This window comes from Gopherus evgoodei, chromosome 2, assembly GCF_007399415.2.
Source record: "Gopherus evgoodei ecotype Sinaloan lineage chromosome 2, rGopEvg1_v1.p, whole genome shotgun sequence".
In the NCBI taxonomy this organism is placed as follows: Eukaryota; Metazoa; Chordata; order Testudines; family Testudinidae; genus Gopherus; species Gopherus evgoodei.
In genome coordinates, this window is record NC_044323.1 from 72,885,762 (window position 1) to 72,909,193 (window position 23,432).

Genomic DNA, 23,432 nt, shown 5'->3' on the forward strand with positions numbered 1-23,432 from the left:
CAGCCCAAGAAAAATGAATGACAAGCAATTTATTTATTATACAACGTGACATTTTTTGGGATGGGACGCCACTTATAAGCCAAAACTGATAATAAATAATTAGGCATTTGAAAGAGCTGCACAAACGACAACTTCAAATGTAGGCTGCTAACTTCTCCAAAAATTATTAAGGGATTTTAAAGAGCATTATCCAGTTATTTTGTGTTTCCCCTCTACTGGCTAGACAGTTAAATCAACAAGACGACGTATCAGTCAGTATGTGTGAGAGAAGAAGGAAAACCATCTAGTAATTAGCACTGCATGTAACAAGCGTACCAAAACAGCAACATTCTGAATGGTTCTTGAAGCCTGGAATAAAACCCCACAAAAAATCTTCAGTCAACTGCATTTCCTCTACCTTCCAAAGTTCTTAAACAGATGGGCAGGAATTTTCCATCTGAACAATATTTTGATGGTACATGCAGTTTCCATAAAATTGAAATATTCTTCAGGAAAATTGAGATTTTACCCAAATATTTTGATTTTCTGTTGGGAAAACCAAAACAAAATATGTCATTTTGGGAAGGTTTGACCAAAACTGAAATATTTTGGTTTGCTGAACAAACCTGAAAAGTTTAATTCTGAGTCAGTTTAATACAAAACTGTATTTCCCTATGGTGGGAAATTGTCTCATGGGAATGGTAGTTTGGATGACTCATGGCCTCATTCTCTCCTATGGACTGTTGCCTGGCCAGACTGCATCTCCCAGTATAACACAGTCTGACCTCTGACTGAGCAGAATGGTATATGGGAATCATTTGTCTGCAGGTGCATCATGGAAGATGTAGTCCAGCAAGTGAGCCCAACCCATAGGGGAGAAAAGGGTTATCAGCTGTAACTCCTATGAGGCAATGCGCTGCCATAGGGAAACACAGTTTAATGCTGAATTGAACTGAAACTGAATAATCTGAGACTGTTCAACAAACCAAACTGAAAAGAAAATGTAAATATTGAAATATTTTGTTTAGATCAGAAATGAGAAAACAAAATAGTTTGACATTTCTGAAGCAAAACTTTTTGGAACTTTTCACTCCATGAAAACAAAATTGTTTCAATTTTTCATCCCCTGATTCAGGACAAAAACAAATGTTGAAATATTGGAATTCCCTGAGAGATGGAATTTCTGATTTTGGCACAGTGGTGTTATTAAGCTTTTCAATACCACGAGTCCCTTTTCCACACCAGGATGCCTGTAGAATCTCTTCCCATTTAGCTAGGGCAAGGAGATGGCAACCTCCTGACACTTACTTCCAACCTAAAGATTCAGAGCCCATTTAGTAATAAAATTGCTAAAAATCCAGGAAATCACCAGTAAGCCAGCATTTACATGCACGCCAAACTAAACTCCACCTTTCTTACAACCATAATAACCAAGCATGCACACAGACGACTACACTCTATAGTAAACTCCCTTTTGATTCCAACATCTAACCACACTGCATAATCCAATTCCATACAATCACACTCAAATGCATACCCAGACTGTATCTCTCTCCACTCCCTCTGTTTATCTAACATAGGCCTCTTTTTTATTCTTTTACATAATCTCACCGTTGTTGATGCAAGAGCCTCCTCCTCTGCAGCTCCATAAGGAGCAGCCTTCTTCTATCTCTCTACCTCACCAGCTCTCTCATTTTTCAAATCTGAAAACTTATCTTTTCTCATTTGCCTGTACAGCATCTCAATTTCTCTATCCATCTGCTTTTTAAAAGAGCGGTTAGTATATTGGAATATATCTTATAAGAAAGATGCTATACAAAATAAAACAGCATTATACTGCAGTGAAAGAATGTTTATCTTAGTTTTCTTTTACTGGGGGCCTTTGCTTTCACAATAGATGGTGAACTTGCAATTAATCAGAAAATACCCAAATATTTCAGAACAACTCAGATGTCTTGCTGTTAGAAATCAGTGTATTGCTTCATGCTTAAAGAAACTCACCAAATGCAGATTCTTTCAAAGGACTTGAACTGGAGCTGCTGGAATTATCTGATATGTCCAGCTCATCATCTAATTCAGAGAAGACATCTGTGCATAAAAATAAAAGCAGAAAAGAAGCTTTTAACCAAGCTCTAAGCAGAATGCTAACATTCCTGGTGTTTCTTCTGCTACTGACTACCTTTCTCAGAGTTTTCTAAAGTGTAGTTGTCATCTGATAGGATTTCATCACATGTTCTGTCTTCATCTTTTCCACATGTTGGATGAAAGTTTTCAGTTGGATTGTCAGTTGTTTCTGAAAATACACTTTTGAAACTGGCTGCTCCATTGCTGCTGCTGCTGAGGCTTGACTTCTCAGAATGCTCCTAACAATGAAGAACAAAGAGGAGAACAAGTGAAGAAAATATTACCAATTTTCCTTTTCACAACAATGTCCAAGGCTCATTATAAAATCTGACAATAAAAAGTCATAATTCATAAAGATGTACTTATAGTTCTTACTCAGCTGCTTGTCCTGCTCTCTCATCCTACCAGTGATTCTGCATTTATGGTAGAGCCCTTTTACTTATCTGAAATGATTTTTACTTTTTATATAAAAGATGTCCTAGAAATCGTATTTCAGCTCCAAAAATAGGTTGCAAAGAGTACTGACAAAGCTCTTTTTCACCATATGTGTTCTCTACAAACTAAAAGGGGAACAATATGAAAATATGAACAAATACTGAATTTAAAAATAGAAATATTGAACAAAGACAGACAGGTCCCACAGATAACCAAGCTGAGAGATTTAACCTCTTTCAGCTTGGACAATTAAAAGCAGACAGGTTTCTTGACATAACAAAGTGTGTAAGGCAATCAAGTTTATTAAAAAATATAAATAAAGTAAGCTTGACGTATATGCCTCAGAGACCTCATGAAATGGAACCAACCTGTTTCTGGCTATTATTGCTGACACAAAGCTAAGGAAATAAAAAACTGTCATACAAATTATACTGCTGTCGTATGTGTCTCCTGTATGTGCTGAATCTGTCCATAACAGGGAGGTCTTTAATGAATATAAAATGCTCCAACCACCACTCTGATTGTTTATAGCTTTTCAGGACACAGTAGAGCTCTCTGATCCCTCTTATGCCTCTATATTAATGAGACATGTTTTGAAGGCAGACCAGTTTATATTATTTATCTCCTATTCCCTTTTATCATGCAACACTCCAACAGGATAATGTAAAACAAAGGATGAATTTACTTACAGACAATAGCTATTATACAAAAAGATAGGAACAATATATAAAAAGAACATAAAACAAATCATTAACTTTATTATTATTTATTATTTGTATTATTGTACTTTTATATTCAGTAATTTCAGGGGACAATAAAGTTTCTCCCAAACAGTCTGCACTTACAAAAGGTGCTGTCTTAGGTACTTGCCCTTCTGAATATTAACTGATTCTCAGACCTTCTCCATACACCTTCCCTAAGGTGACTGTCATCTCACCATGTAAAGTGAATGTGATCCCAACTCCTCCACTCCTTTGAAGGTCACTTAGTCAAAATCCTGAATACTGATGGTAGTGCTAACTGCCCAATAGTTTAAGCTGATTATTCCCTCCATTCTCTCCCCCCATTCCCAATTCTACAACTCAATCCAGAAGACTAAATAAATGAATCCTCACGAATTTCCATTGCAACACCTAACAGGAAGGATAACCTTATGGCTCAGTACTGGACTAGGATTCAGGAAACTCTGCCAAAGGCTTCACAAGGAATCTTATGTACTTCAAAATTTTCTGTTCCTCAATTTTTCCATCTGTGAAATGGCAATAGCAATAGCAATACTTCCCTGCCTCAAAGTGTGTAGAGGATAAATTTATTAATGCAGATGAGGTATTCATATACCAGACTGATGACTACAATAGTAAAACTTTTTATTATTACTACAATAGTAAAACTTATTATTAGGACTGTAGATGCCAGCGTTATCACATTACAATAGGGTAGTAACATGGAAAACTTAATCTTAAAAGCAACATCATTTTTAAGAATAAAACAAATTTCTCTCAGACAGTATGAGTGAAGTAAGACACTTTAATGCTTCAGGAACAGGGGAAAAAGGATATCTAGAATTTTAGGGCTGCTGCCTTCATGTGGAATTTCTAGAAGCCTCAATCTAAAGAGCATTCTGATACCATATGTTGTTGATGATGTGACCCGAAAGTGGAGATCTACCCAGTGACTTTTGATGCATTTATCTTCAATAAGTTTAAGATGTTGTCCCAGCTGCTGACCTCCCGATGGAAATACAATGAATTTAAATTAGGAATTGGCTGGGGTGGGAGGAGAGTTCTCTCACAGTTGCTGTCTTCTCCAGAATTCCCTCTCTTTGTGAGGTTCTTTTCTATCTTTCTTTTCTTACTTTAACAGATTTCTCCCAAGGCCATCACTGGAATTAGTGAATGGATGCTACATATATGAAATCTCTTTTGCCCATAATCATTTCAGCCCACAGGAGACTGTCCAATAAAGAGAAAATGGTGATGCACTGAAGTATAAATGTCATATTTCTCCCAATATAGATTCAACTGTATGTTTTTTCGTCCTTCTATTTAGAATTTCAAAGGTGTGTCCTTCCTAGCGCTCATGTGCTGATTGGATAAATATGTTACTTAACTGTTTAATCACAAAAAAGTGTACACAGCCTAATGGATGGAAAACTAGACAAAAGGTAGTTTCAGATAAAGACGTTTATATATGACCTGTCCTCTTTTTCTGACATTGGTGGGTAATCATTTGTATATTTATAAATATATTTTTCTAGCATTTCTGTCAAATACATTTTCACTACCAAACTCCAAAAATTACATTATTTTTCCCAGATGTAGAAACAGCCTATTCAAAAACTTTCCACTTTATGACATAATTACAATATTATGGAGTTGTTTTTTTTTTAAAGCTCATTGTGACCAATAGACTAAAATGACTCCAACTGAATAAATCAGGTCTATTGGATAATTACCATTCTTCATTTAGGCATTTTTAAATCCATTAGCGGATTTATAGTAACATTCCCAATAACAGTTATTTGTGATGAATGAAATATACAAACCTGGTGCAGAAAGAATTAAACTGTTTTATGAAATATCCAAAGCAATATCAAATCATATTGTGGGGCTGTTTGCCAAACTTCATCTTTAATCAAAACAATTTGCTAGTTTTAATAGCATGAGAAATACAGATGAGAGAACCTGAAACGGTTCTGACTAGTTCCCAGGAGTAAATACTCAAAGAAGAAAATGTACTTGCCAAGTAACTGAGTAAATTATCAGTGTAGTTGGGATTAACATGTGCCTTTGGAAACCAGTGCCTTAGCACTTGGGGCATGAACACTTTCTTTTGAGGAACTGAACATTTAGCACAAGGTTTACAGGAGTCAAATCCATAGCTCTTTTCCATTTAATCAAAAACTAACAAAAGACTTGAAGAAATGGGAGTGAAGGTTGGGCAGTATAGTATTGTACTGATAATCTGTTTGAAGAATTGCAAATCGTTTGAGTACTGTTAATATTGAACCCTATCCTGGAGAGATTAGCTGGTAATAAACAGCCCTCAAAGGAAGTGGGTCAGAGGAAAAGCTAGTGAAATGAAAAGATTGCAAGATTACTCTCCCAAATTGACATCAGATCTAGACACCAAATCAAGAAAGGAATGCTGCCTAAAATGTGTGAATTGAGTCTTACAAATCTCTGTGACAGAAACATTCTTCAGACATACTCTGGAGGCTGCGCTGGAACTGGCTAAATGTGTCCTGCAGCCTTGAAGCAATGTGACACCTGCAAGATTATAGAAGATCCATATACAAAGTCTGTTTAGTTAATCTCTGAACAAAGAGGACTCTCCATCTCCGGCTATCAATCTGACAGAGCTGAGTATAAATTTAGTACCAACACCACAGAGCCAATGGAAGCAGCAGGAAGTGATAGAGAGGAATAGAATATGTTGGTTCCCACCCTCACTGCCAGAGGCGCAGGAAGGATGTTAAATAAATAAATAAATCTAGTCCCAGCTAGAAAAGAGCTTATAATTTTTAATATATAAACTATTCTTCCCTCTGTAGGGAGAGATTCTTGGAGGACACTGGAAAATTTTAGAAGGAAACCAGATAGCTGTAGAGAGGAGCTTGGTGTATAGGTGTTGGAAAACTTTATCCTTATGGAATGTTACATTCAGAGGGCCAGCCATTAGGACCTGACTCTCACTTACTCTATTTATTGTTGCGGCCACAGATAATGTCATTTAGAGATCTGGATGGTAAAGACGACACTCCTCCACTAGTATAAAAGGTGGTTCCATCAAGTCTGGCAACCTCAGGTTCAGTTTCCATGAGCTTGATGGTTCTCATACAGGTAGAAAGACCTATGTCCTTGAAGAAATATGTTAATGGTGGGATACCCAAGGATTTATAAGCCTTTAAATGGGGTGTGGCTGGATGATGTTATTATTTGTGTTATTGTAGCCTGTATGAGCCCCAGTCATAGATTGGAACCCCACTGGGCTAGGTGTTGTACAAACAGAGAACAAAAGACTGCGTGATTAACTTTAACCATGCTTACAGAAATCTTGATTTCCTGGGTACAATATTCTCAAAAAAGAGGAGGATCTAAGGAGCATATTCTTGGTGGAGGCCCATTGTGAGGATGCAGCTTCCTTTCCCATCATCATATTCAGCCAATGCCTCATTTTTTCCATTGGTTGGAAAGTTTATCTCCTAGAGAAATCAATCCCACCCCCTTCAGTGTAAACAAAAACTACACAAAAAGAAGTAAATCCCAAAAGTCCCTGGGCAAAAGCCCCTTGTGATGGAGTATGCAAACCCCACACTGGACACAAACGGGGTGAAAGAGCTGCTCTGAGCTCAGTCAGCTCCGCCATGCCACACCTGCAAGGCTTGCATAGGCTGGAGGAGGAGGAGCTTATAATGGGATCAGAGCAGCTAAATGATTGGCAGACAAGGGAAGAGAACAGACCTTCAGACCTCGGCTCCTGAGGAAAGGGCTGACTGAAGACAGGAGCTTCCCAGATGACCTCTGCCTGAAAGGTCCCTCCCTATGGAAAGGGAGGGCCAGATCCTGATGCACCCTGAGAGGGAGTCATTTCCCCCTTATCTCTTACTAGCTCAGTTTAATTGTGTTAATTCCCCTAGCTTTTTGTTCCCGGACTACTCCAGAAGGGAAAACATTTTAAGTGAACTGTCTAGAGGGCTAAGTCACAGGAAGAGGCAGGTCACTGCAGAGGTGGAACAGCAATTGGCAGGAGCCACCCAGCAGGGAGAGACATGCTACACCATGTCCCGCCACAAGGAGGTGCCAGTGGTGAGTCAACCCCTTCACAATGGTTGGAGAATGCAGGCATCTTTCCTACCCCTCGAGAGCAGGGGGACTGACTGATCCAGACCAGCAAATACCCTAGATTTAAAGGTGTGGGTTGATAGGACGGACAACATGAATATAGAGTGTCTTCTCAAACGGATGACTGAAAACCAGAAGCAGCAACTCCTGCAGCAAATAGCTACCCAGCAGCATCAGCTGGTCCAGGTTTTATGGGCAGAACAGCAGGAACAGCAGCAAAGGCTGTGCCAATAAGTAATGGCCCTGATGGAGCCTTTGGGTCCCCATATAGTTTCCCCTCCAGCAACTGTAGCCCAGCCCAAGTGGCCCCACCCGTGGCAGTAAAACTTACAAAGACAGGCCCTGGGGACAACCCAGAAGCTTTCTTGGTAATGTCTGAGTAAGTTGGAGATGGCAACCCAGTGCCACCTGACCAGTGGGCCACCCTGTTATCACCTTACCTGACAGGAGCTGGTATGCCATAATGCCAGTACCTGCATACCAGGGACTGGATCCAATGTCTGCCCTATACTATGTCCGGGTAAAAGTAGCTATACTTGACTACCTTGACATCTGACACAAATTATCTGGGTAGAAATACTTCCAGGGAGCCAGGCCTCACATGGTTACCCAGAAATTAAGAGACTTCCCCAGAAAGGCCACAAGGAAGTGATCTTGCCCCTCCTGCCTTACAGGCACCAGTGGTTAGTCAACCCCTAGGTGAATTGTGTCCCTTTTTCTCAGGAGTTCACCCCTCCTTATACTGAGTCCCTGTCTTTGCCCAACTCTTCTCAAAACTTCCTGCCAGGTTTCTAATTCTGGCTTCTTCCTCAATCCCTTTCCCCTTAGAAGGGTCAGTGCTCCTACCCCTTCCTGGTCTCCTCCATGCCAGAGAGACCACAACTCGTCCTACTATTTCCAGGATTTCTCTGAGAATGAGGAAAGTAGACCTATATATAACCAGCATGCTGTATCAGCAGCCCACTGTTTTCATAGTTGTTGAACTGCAAGTCTATGAATCATGCTTTTCAATGGAAAAAGTAGTAGTCTTAACTGTGCAGGACAAATGACTTCTGTGCAAGATTTGATGCATTTCTTAAGAGCAGCTGAAGTCTGTACTTTAGCAAAATGCTATAATCCCAGCCACCAAGTGCAGTGATTTCAGATTTGGGTGTAGGATCGTCTGAGACAGAAGATCTAGGAGAATTAGAAGCTGATATGTAGATTTTTTTCATTGTGCTCCGAAGGCCTGAGAATCAGATTTTCAATGTCCTGCCTTGCCTCAGCTTTCTGATGGCCCTTGATAGGAGGAGGGAAGGCATAATGGAAAATTCTGCTCCAGTCTTGCCCCATCTTGAACAAAAGTCCTTTCTTATTTTTAAGTATATAAGATAAATAAATTGTGTCTCACCTCTTACTGATTTTTAAAAAATCTATTGCTATACGTGAACCATACTTCTGCTTCCTTTCCAAGTGCTCTGTGGCGTTAACCTGTGTCGAGTGCACTCCTTACTTCTATTTCTCTCTATAATCACCACCTTCCTCACACTGGTGCAATATCTGACACACACTCTCTCTCTCTCCTCATCCATGTACTTATATGGTCCTTGTCACCAAGGATATGAGCACTATCAGAAGACTGTATCTCCAACTTTCAAAGGGGTGACCTCTGTATATAATAAATCTCTTCCATTTCTAACTTTTAGGAAACTATGATTATGAAAAAATAAAAACCTTATACCATCAAGTTTCTTTCTGACCTGTTCGCAACACAAACATTCAGAAATGATTGAACATTTTTAAAAATGTAACAAAAAAAAAGTTATTGCTCTTTGGCTTGGGTCTTTTTTTGCCACATTTCAGCCCAAAGCATTTTTATACTAGAAATATAAAACCCTAAAATAAAAGGCTGGTGGGGTGGGCGTAGAGGGTTATAATTATCACTCTTAATTGCAAAGCAGTGATGATACCACTATAATAAATGGCATAAAAACACTCGAACACATTAATGAACTGCAACTAAATGAAATTAATGAATATGCTTGTCCTTGTCTTTCTAATGTCCTTGATACGTTGATCACACATTTTCACAGCTGACAATTTAGAAAATAAATCATACAAGAAATGGCTAATTTACCACATTCAGCAACTCTCGAAAAAACAATACCACCAAAACATTTTTCACAATGGATGTATCTTATTCTCCCAAATACTGTAACAGTTTACTGATAATACTATACTGTACTATGTTTAAGCAAGCAACCTCTTCCAGGTTTCTTTTAATTATACAAAAAATAGCTTTCAGTTCTTAAACTGTAGTTCAATTATGTGCTACTTAAATGCCAAAATGGAGCAGCGTCAGGATGAGATCAATAGAGCAAAAGGAGAAAGAACATAACAGTTTACGGAGGGTTAGATTTTCAAGACAAATAATGGTCCTTGTTCGTTCTAAAATTAAAAAAAAACAATTGTGTACATCAGTGCAGATGTAAACTGCCTCCATGAAACTGTAATCACAAGTACAAGGTTTCCATATTTTAAATTAAAGTCAAGATTGTATTATGCTCACTGTAACATTAATAACCTGTTGCATTCTGCATGATTTGAAAACAAACATATTATTTGCTTCAACTAATAAGAGACCAGCCTATGCATACATACACAACTGTTTTAAAAGAAAAATACTTTTAGGAATGAACTGGTATTTGACTGGCTGAAGTTCTATTTAATTTAATCCTCATCAATGAATAATACTCAAATCCATCAAGTAAAAGATACATTTAGGCACAAATGAAGAGGAAAATAAAAATAAACATTAATCTAATCCAATTCTTATTTGTGTTCCGGAGCTGATGAGAGTAAAAGTAACAAACTCATAACTGTTTTGCTAACTACATTTTTACCTTGTATTGCAGATGATACTTGGAAACAAACGCAAAGTTATCAGAAGTAGGGTCACCATCCTTAGCTGTGGCTAGGGAGTGCGGAGCTCAGTTTAGAGATAGTAGAGGATTGCAAGGCAAAAGTGGAATTAGGTCACTTTGAACTCCCCTGATTCTGAGCTGGTTATGTGACTGTCCAGTTTTACTGTGTAAGTTACAGCTGCTCTTCATGACACTAGCTGCCACAGTTACAGCAACCAGGGATTACTTGGGCACTGAAAAGCCCAGGCCATGCTCCTTCCCACTGGCCATGCCACTTGCCATTCATTGGGAGGGAAAGTGGAGGAGCTGCTTCTATATTACTGTAGGATTCCAGCCACTGTACTGACTGTAGAGCTGCTTTGTGTTGGTGGGATACTGCAAAGAGATCCCAATACATTTCAGGAAGGGAGCTCTAATATTCAGGTTATGCAGAGATTTTTGAACCTATCCAAAAGGGCATAATATTTGAACTTGTCAAGTTAAAAACAAAGAGTTTATTCATGTAAAAATAAACTGAAGTTCAGCTCTCAATGGAATAGTGATCTAAAAGATAAGCACCAAAATGACCAAATCACAATTGCAGAATGGGATGAAAGTGACAATCCTTCCAAGAAGGCACTGAAAATTGTGAAGGCTGAAAGAATATCTACTTATTCAGATTACTGGGAAATACAAAAAGCTTCCAGTCTGTATTTTTTTCAGCTGCCTGTCTATCATGACAAAGGGGGCCTCATTAAGATGAAAAGGGCACACCAGACTCCTGGTCCCCAAGCAAAGCATGTAAAAGACCTCACTCAGTACTTATCTTTCTACTTAATTTTTCGAGAGCAATAAAAGTAGAACTGCTCAAAAAATGTTGAGAGAAGGTATCCATCAGAAAATGCCTTTGAAACGTTTTCAAGAATGTGTCACTTTTGATGAAATTTTTTATGGGAAAAAAGTCATTTTCATATTTTAATAAAAACATTTAATATTAGCGTCAATATTTCATTTCAATAAGGTAAAAATGTTTCATTTTGACTATTGTTTTATTTCATTTTGATTTTTATAATTTAATTTTAATATTATAGTTTATTTTCTGTGTATAATATGCAATATTTTGTATTATGTTTTGACATTTTCAAAATGAAAAAAATTTACCTTATAAAATAAAATGTTTTGACATTAGCAAAATACAAGGTTTGGATGCTTCCAAATCAATTTTGGGGGGAATTTCCACTCAGAGAAATTCTGAAATTTCAACTTTTCATTCTGATTTAGAATGTAAAGAAATTTTGAAATGTTGGAATTTCCTGCAGAACTTTCAGCCAAATGTGAAATTTAGCCTGAACTGGTTTTTGAATTTTGATTTTTCAGTGGAAAATGCTAGCAGTTATAGAAATTACATCCCATTTTTAAGTCCCAGGATATGTGAATATGTTTGCTTCCTCAGAGCTTCTAAGCATTACAGCTAAGGTAGCCAACTCCTGAGATCATGTGTAATCATGAAATGGTAATGGAAGGTGACTATGTAATCCAACAGGTATTTCAACAGTAATTAAATAAAAGTAAACTTACTTTAAATTTATTGTACAGATTCTATTAAATGTTAGATGCCTGATATACAAAGGCCAAGTTTTTAAAACTTGGGTGTCCAAAGTTAAGCTTCTCAGAACCAAAAGAAGCCGCATGGCCTGCTCCACAAGGTGCTGCTTGATGCACAAGTCTCTCAACACCTACATTCTCATCTTAAATGACTTACAGATGGAGCACCTTTTCATAATGTGCCCTTCTCTTCTAGGTACAATGAACTCTGAGTGTGTGTGTGTGGGGGGTCAATAATAAGGATAGCTACCTTACACAATGGGCAGTGTTTAAAACCTGGCAAGGGCAGCCCACCAGGCTAAATCCTACTTAACTACTGACTACCTAAAACCTAAGGGAACTGCTATAGCTAACAATAAATAACTCACTATATACAACAAAATCACAGAAATATAGAAAAGTATGAGGTGAGACACAACATAGAATGTTCTGACTCAAGCTGCGGATGGTGACAAGGAACTGAGAACTGGCATGGCACTGCCTTTAAATAGCCTCAGACCAAAGGGCATAACCATTGTTCCTATGGGTACCGCTAGGCAAAGTTTTCTGGCTTCAATGTGCTGGGAACGCACACACCCGAGTCTGCATGTCTGCAACCACTCAAAGGCTCAGATTCTGAAGCACAATTCTACGGCAATGGGGTGAATTACTCTACATATTATGTATGTTGCTACAGTCACATACTTCATAATGGAACTTTCAGCCCAGGGCAGTATTTAAGGGCCATAATGTCAAAGAATCCCACATGCCACAAGATAATAGAATGGCAGTGAGATTACCACCTCTCCCATGCAACCCCTACTAAGTATAAATTTTCTAAAATGAAAATGTCAACAAATTCCTCTTTTGAGCTTCTCCCTAGCCAAGACAGGAAATCCATGCAGTAGCTTCTGCATCCTGTGTGTTGAACACAAATAGGACAAGGAACCTCAGGAGGACGGGGAAATCATTTGGAGGAGCTTCTTACTAAGCAGCATTATAGACCCTGGCCATGGACTGAGGCCTGAAGGTCCTCCAGGTTGGTCATCTGGGTAAAGGGCATACATGACAGTAAGGGTCCTAGGTGCCCCTTAATATCACAGAACCAGAACTAGGATTTAAAACTAAGATAATTTGTATTTTATATGCTAGTTTTATTAAAGTAAAGCACAGGGAACTCAAGTTATTACAGCTGTTAGGAGAATGTTTAAATATAAATTGCTTGGTTTCATACTGTTCCATAATGTATGTGTATAAAAATAAATACATTTTTAGTTTTTAACCTACAGTAAGATTTTTATTTTTTTAATTGCCTATTTATACACCATCTTCCAAAACCTGGCAAGCACTCTCATGAGCTCTTCCAAAGCTGTGCATGATGACAGCTTTGTTATCATTTTAGTGCATGAGACAGGAAATGAAACTGACCATCCAAAGATACTGAAAATGACTATAAACAAAGTGAGCTTTCATATGGAAAGTAGGCAAACTGGGGTTGCGGAGGGGGAGACAGGTGAGAGGAGGGAAAATATTTTTCCCAATACCTCTTTTCATGATTACCTTACCTTCATGATTAACTTGTAACCATAGCACAAAAATTTCACACCAGTGTGATGTGTGTTGGTGTCCCTTTAAATTGAAAAAAAAAATCTGAATTGGAATAATTTAATAACGATTGTTTTATTGGAGTGGGAGATTTGGAAAACTATGCAATGCAAAAATAAGTTACTTGTTCCATGAAATGTTATAGTGAGCTAGTGATAAAGACAATGAAGCATCTGTAAGAAATCCACTGGTTGGGGACTGGAAGCTACTCTCAATCTTTTTCTAGGAGACAGAGATTTTCAGTGAGAGCTGTAAGGGTAAGCCCAAATAACAGAAGAGTTTAGAAATGCCCTCCTCAGAGAGATGTGATTATTGAATCTACCAGTATAGCTGTATAAATTATCATAACTTTACTTTTTTCTTGAGTTTATAATAATTTATACTGTGAGTTTTTACTGTGGAAAACTTTTTTCTGTCATTTTTTCAGTAAATTCTCCAAGAATACATATGAGCTTATCTTCATTAAGTAAAACACTGAAATCCTTGACTAAGCTCACAAAACAAAGCCTGAAGCAAAATGAAAGAACTGCAAAAGATGCTTCTAAAGAACTATATCAGATAGCAAGACAAACGTAGCAAATACACTATCAGCTCACTACTCTTTATCTACCAACCTGTAATTAAAAATTAAATATGGGTAGGTGTCACTTTCTAGGTGCCATCATTTGTGAATCATGCACAGGATTATTCCATTGCAGCCAAGTGTACATTTTGCTACTCACTAATCATTTAAAAATGTGCATACATAATAAAATGTTAGCAGATTCTATTAAAAATGCAAGAGCCAGTCTGATTCATGCCATTGTCAACATTGGATGAAGGTAGTTTGTAAGATATTGTAACGATTACTGTATTTTTGTGCACATGGCAAAATTAATAACTATCAAGTTTAAAATAAATTTTAAAATTTGCATGGATTTCAACTTCAATTTTTATAAAACAATAAGAGCTTTAATTGAGAAATGGATATATTTCATTAGTCCTCAGAATGTACAGGCGTAGCACAGTGTGATGATAATAAAAGACAAAACAAAATCTTAAGTCATTTACTTACATGAGATAAGATGGCAAGCTGCTGGTGACATGTCACTGCATTCTTATTAGCCTCCATGAAATATCTCTGGGTGCGTCTTCTCTCACGCTCCAGCTTCTTCTCCAAAGCAAATTGGGAGGTAGACAATCCATCTAAATATTTCATCATCACATCAGATATCACTGAACTGACTTCTACTATGTCTGGACGAGTCTCTGCATCAGGAGTCAAGCACCTATTGAAAGACCCATTACCTAATGAAAAATCTATGCATTACAACACAGTTTTATTTACCTATTTCTGGATATCCACTTAATATCACTAACACATATTCACTGGTAATTATCAGTGGTTATATTGGGCAGCAGCTGGGCTAAAACTGAAATCTAGTAGGTCAGCAGCTTGAAAGTCCAAAAATGAATAAAAACCAACCAAACAAATGCCTATAGTGTTCAACTGGTACAGAGCACTTCACTACAAAGTGAGAACATCTGCTAACTAGTTTATAAAAATATTATTGCAAAAGTCTTCGTAGTGGTAAATTTTAAGCAGTGTTCTCACATTCAGTATTGTCTCACATACTGAAGTTAACTGTAGGGCAGCATTATATGTTAATAATATATGACAAGGTCTACATCTGATACTGAAAGAGGAGTGGCAGAGCAGAGGACAATTGACAGCAGCTGAGGATCTGCCCCCAGAGTACTTTCAACCAGCTGAGTTCAAGCATGTGTATACATGAATCAAACACATTTCTTGAAGGGAAAATTTCAGAACATGATTTTGTTATTCCTAAAAGAGCGCTATTTTAATAAACATATCCTACATTTATAGTAATACTTTATAAGATGTTTTATATAGTATTTGAGAAAACTAGTCCATTTACATCTCTCTCTGTGTCAATTGTTCAAGATCATTATGTTCCTCCCTGGTTTTATTCAAACTTTTGCATTCTTTTCCTTTTAACAGATGCGGGCTTATTTGCTGTTTTAAAAAATGGCAATCAAAGGGAAGTTTATTTTCTTCACTTCAATCCAGTGAAATTTGTGAGAATTTCCAAGAATCATGTGAGCTGGAAAGGACCTCTAGTGCGTCATTAATCCATTTCCCCAGCATCATGGCAGGCAGGGGCGGCTCCAGGCACCAGAACGCCAAGAGCGTGCCTGGGGTGGCAACCCACGGGGGCGCTCTGCCGGTCGCCGCGAGGGCGGCAGGCAGGTTGCCTTCGGCGGCATGCCTGTGGAGGGTCTGCTGGTCCTGTGGCTTCAGCGGACCTCCTGCAGGCGTGCTGCCGAATCCACGGGATTGGGGACTTCTCACAGGCAAGCCGCCGAAGGCAGCCTGCCTGCCGTGCTTGAGGCAGCAAAATACCTAGAACCGCCTCGATGGCAGAACTGGTTTATTTACAACTGAACATCTAAAAGATGGATATTTAACCATGAATATAACCATGACTGTGATTTCACAACTTTCTCTGGCAACAAGTTCTTATATTTACAAATTTTACCTGCAATACTGAACATAAATTACCAGTTGCAACATAAAGCCATTGTTTCTTTGCTCCTCATTGGCTGAAAAACTGATACCTGGTTTATTTATAGCATCCCTATTATGGAGAGATATCACATCTCAGTCACCTGGAGTGAATATGTCCAGCCCTCTTAATTTTTACTCATAGATCTTATTTTCCACATCTCTTATTTTTGCGGCTTTCCTTGAACTCTTTTCATTTTGTCTAAATCTCTTTGAAAGTATGAAGCAAAAACTGAACAAAATACTTCAGTTGATCGATACTAAGGAATGCAGAATATTTATCTGGTTTATTTTACGCTTGCCACAAATGTTAATATCACCTAAACAGAGTATTTGTGCTACTGACACCTTATTCCCAGTGCTTTCATATAATTATCTGTTACATCTATTACAACTTATTAGAATGTGGATAAAGTGATGAAAAGTTCAGTTATATTGATAATTATATGGATTATCAGTGAACAGGTTAAAATAATCACTGTGTGTATAGTTATAAAGGGTAACTGAATAGTGGGCCCTCAACCAATCAGATACTTTCTTTTACAATTTTTGAAATATTATGTATTTTTGAATAAGAGGGAGGAAGACAGACATAAAGGGAAAGCAGCAAAGAATCCTGTGGCACCTTATAGACTAACAGACATTTTGGAGCATGAGCTTTCGTGGGTGAATACCCACTTCATCAGATGCATGTAGTGGAAATTTCCAGGGGCAGGTATATGCAAGCAAGCTAGAGATAATGAGGTTAGTTAAATCAGGGAGGATGAGGCCCTGTTCTAGCAGTTGAGGTGTGAAAACCAAGGGAGGAGAAAGTGGTTCTGTAGTTGGCAAGCCATTCACAGTCTTTATTTAATCCTGAGCTGATGGTGTCAAATTTGCAGATGAACTGAAGCTAAGCAGTTTCTCTTTGAAGTCTGGTCCTGAAGGTTTTTTGCTGCAGGATGGCCACCTTAAGGTCTGCTATAGTGTGGCCAGGGAGGTTGAAGTGTTCTCCTACAGGTTTTTGTATATTGCCATTCCTAATATCTGATTTGTGTCCATTTATCCTTTTCCGTAGAGACTGTCCAGTTTGGCCGATGTACATAGCAGAGGGGCATTGCTGGCATATGATGGCGTATATTACATTGGTGGACGTGCAGGTGAATGAACCGGTGATGGTGTGGCTGATCTGGTTAGGTCCTGTGATGGTGTCGCTGGTGTAGATATGTGGGCAAAGTTGGCATCGAGGTTTGTTGCATGGATTGGTTCCTGAGCTAGAGTTACTATGGTGCGGTGTGCAGTTACTGGTGAGAATATGTTTCAGGTTGGCAGGTTGTCTGTGGGCGAGGACTGGCCTGCCACCCAAGGCCTGTGAAAGTGTGGGGTCATTGTCCAGGATGGGTTGTAGATCCCTGATGATGCGCTGGAGGGGTTTTAGCTGGGGACTGTATGTGATGGCCAGTGGAGTCCTGTTGGTTTCTTTCTTGGATTTGTCTTGCAGTAGGAGGCTTCTGGGTACATGTCTGGCTCTGTTGATCTGTTTCCTTATTTCCTCGTGCAGGTATTGTAATTTTGAGAATGCTTGGTGGAGATTTTGTAGGTGTTGGTCTCTGTCTGAGGGGTTAGAGCAGATGCGGTTGTACCTCAGTGCTTGGCTGTAGACAATGGATCGTGTGATGTGCCCGGGATGGAAGCTGGAGGCATGAAGGTAGGCATAGCGGTCGGTAGGTTTTCGGTATAGGTTGGTGTTAATGTGACCATCACTTATTTGCACCATGGTGTCTAGGAAGTGGACCTCCCGTGTAGATTGGTCCGGGCTGAGCTTGATGGTGGGGTGGAAGCTGTTGAAATCGTGGTGGAATTTTTCCAGAGTCTCCTTCCCATGTGTCCAAATGATGAAGATGTCATCAATGTAGCGTAGGTAGAGAAGGGGCGTGAGTGGACGAGAGCTGAGGAAGCGTTGTTCCAGGTCAGCCATTAAAATATTGGCATATTGTGGGGCCATGCGGATGCCCATAGCGGTGCCACTGATCTGGAGATATATATTGTCATCAAATTTGAAATAGTTGTGTGTGAGGATAAATGTGAGGTGTAGATATGTGGGCCAACTCTGCCCACATATCTACACCAGCGACACCATCACAGGACCTAACCAGATCAGCCACACCATCACCGGTTCATTCACCTGCACGTCCACCAATGTAATATACGCCATCATATGCCAGCAATGCCCCTCTGCTATGTACATCGGCCAAACTGGACAGTCTCTACGGAAAAGGATAAATGGACACAAATCAGATATTAAGAATGGCAATATACAAAAACCTGTACACTTCAACCTCCCTGGCCACACTATAGCAGACCTTAAGGTGGCCATCCTGCAGCAAAAAAACTTCAGGACCAGATTCAAAGAGAAACTGCTTAGCTTCAGTTCATCTGCAAATTTGACACCATCAGCTCAGGATTAAATAAAGACTGTGAATGGCTTGCCAACTACAGAACCACTTTCTCCTCCCTTGGTTTTCACACCTCAACTGCTAGAACAGGGCCTCATCCTCTCTGATTGAACTAACCTCATTATCTCTAGCTTGCCTGCATATATATACCTGCCCCTGGAAATTTCCACTACATGCATCTGATGAAGTGGGTATTCACGCACGAAAGCTCATGCTCCAAAACGTCTGTTAGTCTATAAGGTGCCACAGGATTCTTTGCTGCTTTTACAGATCCAGACTAACACGGCTACCCCTCTGATACTAGACATAAAGGGACAGATCCTCAGCACTGTGAAAAGGGATAGCTCCCTTGAAGTCACCATGAGGCTCTGATACAGTCAGAAAGAGACAGAATGAATACATGATTATGGCATGTTGAGGCATGAAGGTATTATCAGGATACATTTGGGATGACTGCATAATTGTTAAGTGGTGAGCAGTAAGTGAGTAATGCAAGTCATTCCAAATGAGTGCCAGTAACACAGAATGTGCCACATATGCTACAAACCCCCATACCTATTTTAGAAATGTTATTGTTTTTTTTGTCTTCTTTCACTTGTATAGCCAGGCTCCCTTAGTTACCATGCAACTAACTGTTCAGGGCTCAGGAAGGTGCCATAAAACCCTTTGAAAACAACAAAAAAATATGTAATTTATGTCAGGGCTGTTTCAAGCTAGAGTTTGAATCCTGCTGGAAAGCTGGGATTCTAACTTTCCAATACATCAATAGGCTTGGAAAGTTTAGATTCTTGTTGGTAAATATCAATTTCATCATACACATACAAACTGACAAAAAATACTTCCATTGATAATAATCTAAATGTACAGACAGGCAAAGTAAGAAAAGTGCTGCTTGAGAACTCAAAGAGTTTGATTTAAGGCTATTTACTATCTATGTCAGGGGTAGGCAACCTATGAAATGGGTGCCAAAGGCGGCACGCGAGCTGATTTTCTGTGGCACTCACACTGCCTGGGTCCTGGCCACCGGTCCAGGGGCATCTGCATTTTAATTTAATTTTAAATTAATCTTCTTAAACATTTTGAAACCTTATTTACTTTACATACAACTATAGTTTGGTTATACATTATAGACTTATTGAAAAAGACCTTCTAAAAAGTTTAAAATGTATTACTGGTATGCAAAACCTTAAATTAGAGTGAATAAATGAAGACTTGGCACATCACTCCTGAAAGGCTGCTGACCCCTGATCTATGTTTTGACATGTGATGTTGATAATTTGTGTTTTAACAGTTCTAAATCTTTAGCTTTTTGAATGTCAGCATCTCCTATCATTATGTAATTATTGTCTGACCCCTATTGCCTGACCCCCCTGATAATTTTCCACAACTGTGAAAATGTAAATCAATAAAAATCTAAAAAAAATTTAACAATAAACATCAATAGTATCTGTCAAAATTATAAAATGATAATAATAATAATAATAATAATTCTGCTAAGCCTAGACATGAAGCTAGAATTTCTCACCATCCAGGGCCATGAGAGAACAGGAACTCTACGTATAGAAATGATGCTGATATAGGACCCAGGTCTTCCTTTTGCGGGGTCAGTTTGACTTTTCTGGAGGCAGAATACCACATTTGAGGGAGAAAGCAGAAGCATTTTTGTTCCAGGTTGATTTTTTTTTTAAAGGGAGCCATGGTGAACTGAAGCTGCTCAGAAGTGCACAAACTCAAACTCTGTACTTCTTGCCTTGCCCATTATCACCAGTCATAGTGGGCCACAAGCTAAATACTGTATGAGTCAACAGTGTAACACTGTTGCAAAAAAAGTAAACATTATTCTGATATGTATTAGCATGAGTGTTGTAAGCAACAAGAACTAATTCTTCTGCTCTACTCTGCAACGGTAAGGCCTCAACCGGAGTATTGTGTCCAGTTCTGGGTGCCATGCTTTGGGAAAGATGTGGATGAACTGGAGAGAGTCCAGAGAAGAGCAATAACAATTATTAAATATCTAGAAAACATGGTCTATGAGGGAAGATTGAAAAAAAATTGGTTTGTTTAGTCTGGAGAAGAGAAGACTGAGAGGGGACATGATAACAGTTTTCAAGTGCATAAAAGGTTGTTACAAGGAGGAGGGAGAAAAATTGTTCTATTTAACCTTTGAGGCCAGGACAAGAAGCAATGGGCGAAAATTGCAGCAAGGGAAGTTTAGGTTGGACATTAGGAAAAACTTCCTAACTGTCAGGGTAGTTAAGCACTGGAATAAATTGTCTAGGGAAGTTGCGGAATCTCCATCATTGGAGATTTTTTAAGAGCAGGTTAGACAAACACTCATTAGGGATGGTCTAAGTCAGGGGTCAGCAACCTTTCAGAAGTGGTGTGCCAAGTCCTCATTTAGTCACTCTAATTTAAGGTTTCGCATGCCACTAATACATTTTAACATTCTTAGAATGTCTCTTTCTATAAGTCTATAATATATAACTAAACTATTGTTGTATGTAAAGTAAATAAGGTTTTTAAAATGTTTAAGAAGCTTCATTTAAAATTCAACTAAAATGCAGAACCCCCCCCCCCTCCCGGGACCGGTGGCCAGGACCCAGGTAGTGTGAGTGCCACTGAAAATCAGCTCGTGTGCCGCCTTCGGCATGCGTGCCATAGGTTGCCTAACCCTGGTTTAAGTACTTAGCCCTGTCTTGAGTGCAGGGGACTGAACTAGAACAGTGGTTCTCAAAGCCGGTCTGCCACTTGTTCAAGGGAAAGCCCCTGGTAGGCCAGGCTGGTTTGTTTACCTGCCAGGTCCACAGGTTTGGCCAATCACGGCTCCCACTGGCCACAGTTTTCTGCTCCAAGCCAATGGGGGCTGCAAGAAGGGCAGCCAGCACATCCCTCGGCTTGCGCCGCTTCCGTAGCCTCCACTGGCCTGGAGCGGTGAACCGCAGTCAGTGGGAGCCACAAACGGTCGAACCTGTGGACACAGCAGGTAAACAAACTGGCCCAGCCCACCAGCGGCTTTCCCTGAACAAACAGCGGACCAGCTTTGAGAACCACAGAACCGGAAGACCTCTTGAGGTACCTTCCAATCCTACAGTTCTATGCTTCTATAAGCCTAGACCATTTCTTCTCTCCAAAAAACCTGTCTCCTGAGTGCTTATTTCATGTCAGAGTAATGCCAAGACAAGAGAGCAAATCAAATTCCTTGCTGCATTTCCAATAATAAAGGATAGAGCCTTCAGAATCTGGAAATCTAAAATTAATTCACATCTGATCATTCATACACTCTCTGAATCCCCAAATTATATAAAACACAGAGAGAGAAAAAGAAAAACAAGGGATACAACAGAGGTAACTTAAAACACAGAGAAGGAAAAAAGAAAAACAAGGGATACAACAGAGATAACTGATCTATAGATATATATTTACAAACTGTACATTCATAAATGCTTCTCATTACATGAAGATAAATAACAGAGAAACATCCTGAATTTAAAAAATTTCTAAAGAAACTCCTGTTATCAATAGAAACAAATGAACATTCCATTATAATTTGCAGAATATAGTAACATGCAATATCTTAAAAAGAAGCACTGTGAGACTCATTTTATTAAATGGCTCAACCTATCAGGCACTTTTTAATTATAAAAAAGGGAACATGCAACCAATAAACCATTTACAAGAGGAACCAATATTACAGGGCTCGACATGCTGATGGCAGTGGCATCTCTTATATGTATTATGAGCACATCTCTCTTTCTTCTTTTAGCTCTAAAGCCCTTTTACATTCAGAGACAAAAACTGAAGATTATTAAAGTCAGTAAGTTGTTATATTGCCATCTGTATTAATGAAAATGTACAAAAAGCACCTTTCTGAGAAGACTGAGAAATAAAACTACATGAGTAATTACCTTTTAATAGTAACTGACAATTTTTCAGAGTAAACTCCTTCTGGCACTGGTTCATACATAGCTTCTACTATCTGCAAAATAAATAGGTGAGAGTGAAGAAAATAAAGATATTCCATTATACACATGGAAGTCTGTGTGATTAATGTTTTTCCTTGGAACAACATGACAGACATTACATCACCAGCATTAGTACATAAAGAAACTTTGGAGCATTTCTTCTAATGCAGAACTTGTTATAAGATAAACAGATTAATATAATATTAAGTAACCGTAGCCTAAAGAACAACAGCATTTGAGTCAGGGTGAAATTTACACAAAAATTGAAATATTTTTTATTTATGATAATGTTCTAGACTTCTACTAGTGCACGGCCTATTGTAAATCCAACCCTATAGTACTATCAGAAACCTTTAGAATCTAAAGATCCTACCATCAAATGACAGGGTAAAAATGTATTGGTAAATAAACTGTAAAATGCTACTGTGTAGAGAGTGTAACTTCTAGTGGTTACAATGGTAACACTGCAATCCACACCCAGATTTTACTTCTACTCATTCACATTTTTGTTCTGCAAAGTAGCTTGTCTTCTACAATTGTATATTTGAACCCTGGGGGACTCAGAAGGTGCATGCAAAAATAACTGCAGTTTGATCTACCAAACCTGCGTACTTTAGTTGCCAAGGAGAGCATATTGGTGCTGTAAAAAGGCGGCTTCAGAGTTGCCATCTGATAAAGAATGCACCCCGCAGCCCAGACATCAGCCTTCTCGCCATATGGTTCACTCTTTACAACTTCAGGACTAAATAAAAATAAATACAATTTAATACTCACTGAAGGTGGGAGAAAAGATCAGGTATAGAAAATACTGAGTTACTGATATCAATATGTAAACACAGAAAACAAAAGTGATACCAATATGTAAACACAGAAAACAAAAGCAATCAGTTACCATTTCTTAAAAAGCATAATGCCACTTTAAGTTTGTGATGCAATATTACTTGTGCATCACGAAATGTCATCACTTTATCTAATGATACCTGATTATAATTCCACAATCTTACAGAAATACAACA

At 38.7% G+C, this 23,432-nt stretch overlaps 1 protein-coding gene across 5 annotated transcripts in view; it reads right to left on the reverse strand.

Moving 5' to 3' along the window:
* Positions 1-23,432, reverse strand: part of NEK10 (NIMA related kinase 10) — a 172,434-nt gene that overhangs the window by 38,434 nt on the left and 110,568 nt on the right. For all 5 annotated transcript variants that reach the window (XR_003998829.1, XM_030550992.1, XM_030550991.1 and 2 more), the window contains 5 exons: positions 23,029-23,158; positions 22,360-22,430; positions 14,508-14,721; positions 2,159-2,342; positions 1,981-2,067 (listed from right to left, as the gene is read on the reverse strand). Coding sequence is in view for 4 of the 5 variants with exons in the window: in XM_030550992.1 (XP_030406852.1) it covers positions 1,981-2,067; positions 2,159-2,342; positions 14,508-14,721; positions 22,360-22,430; positions 23,029-23,158 (686 nt within the window). In the remaining variant the exon portion in view is untranslated. The remainder of the gene's footprint in view (positions 1-1,980; positions 2,068-2,158; positions 2,343-14,507; positions 14,722-22,359; positions 22,431-23,028; positions 23,159-23,432) is intronic.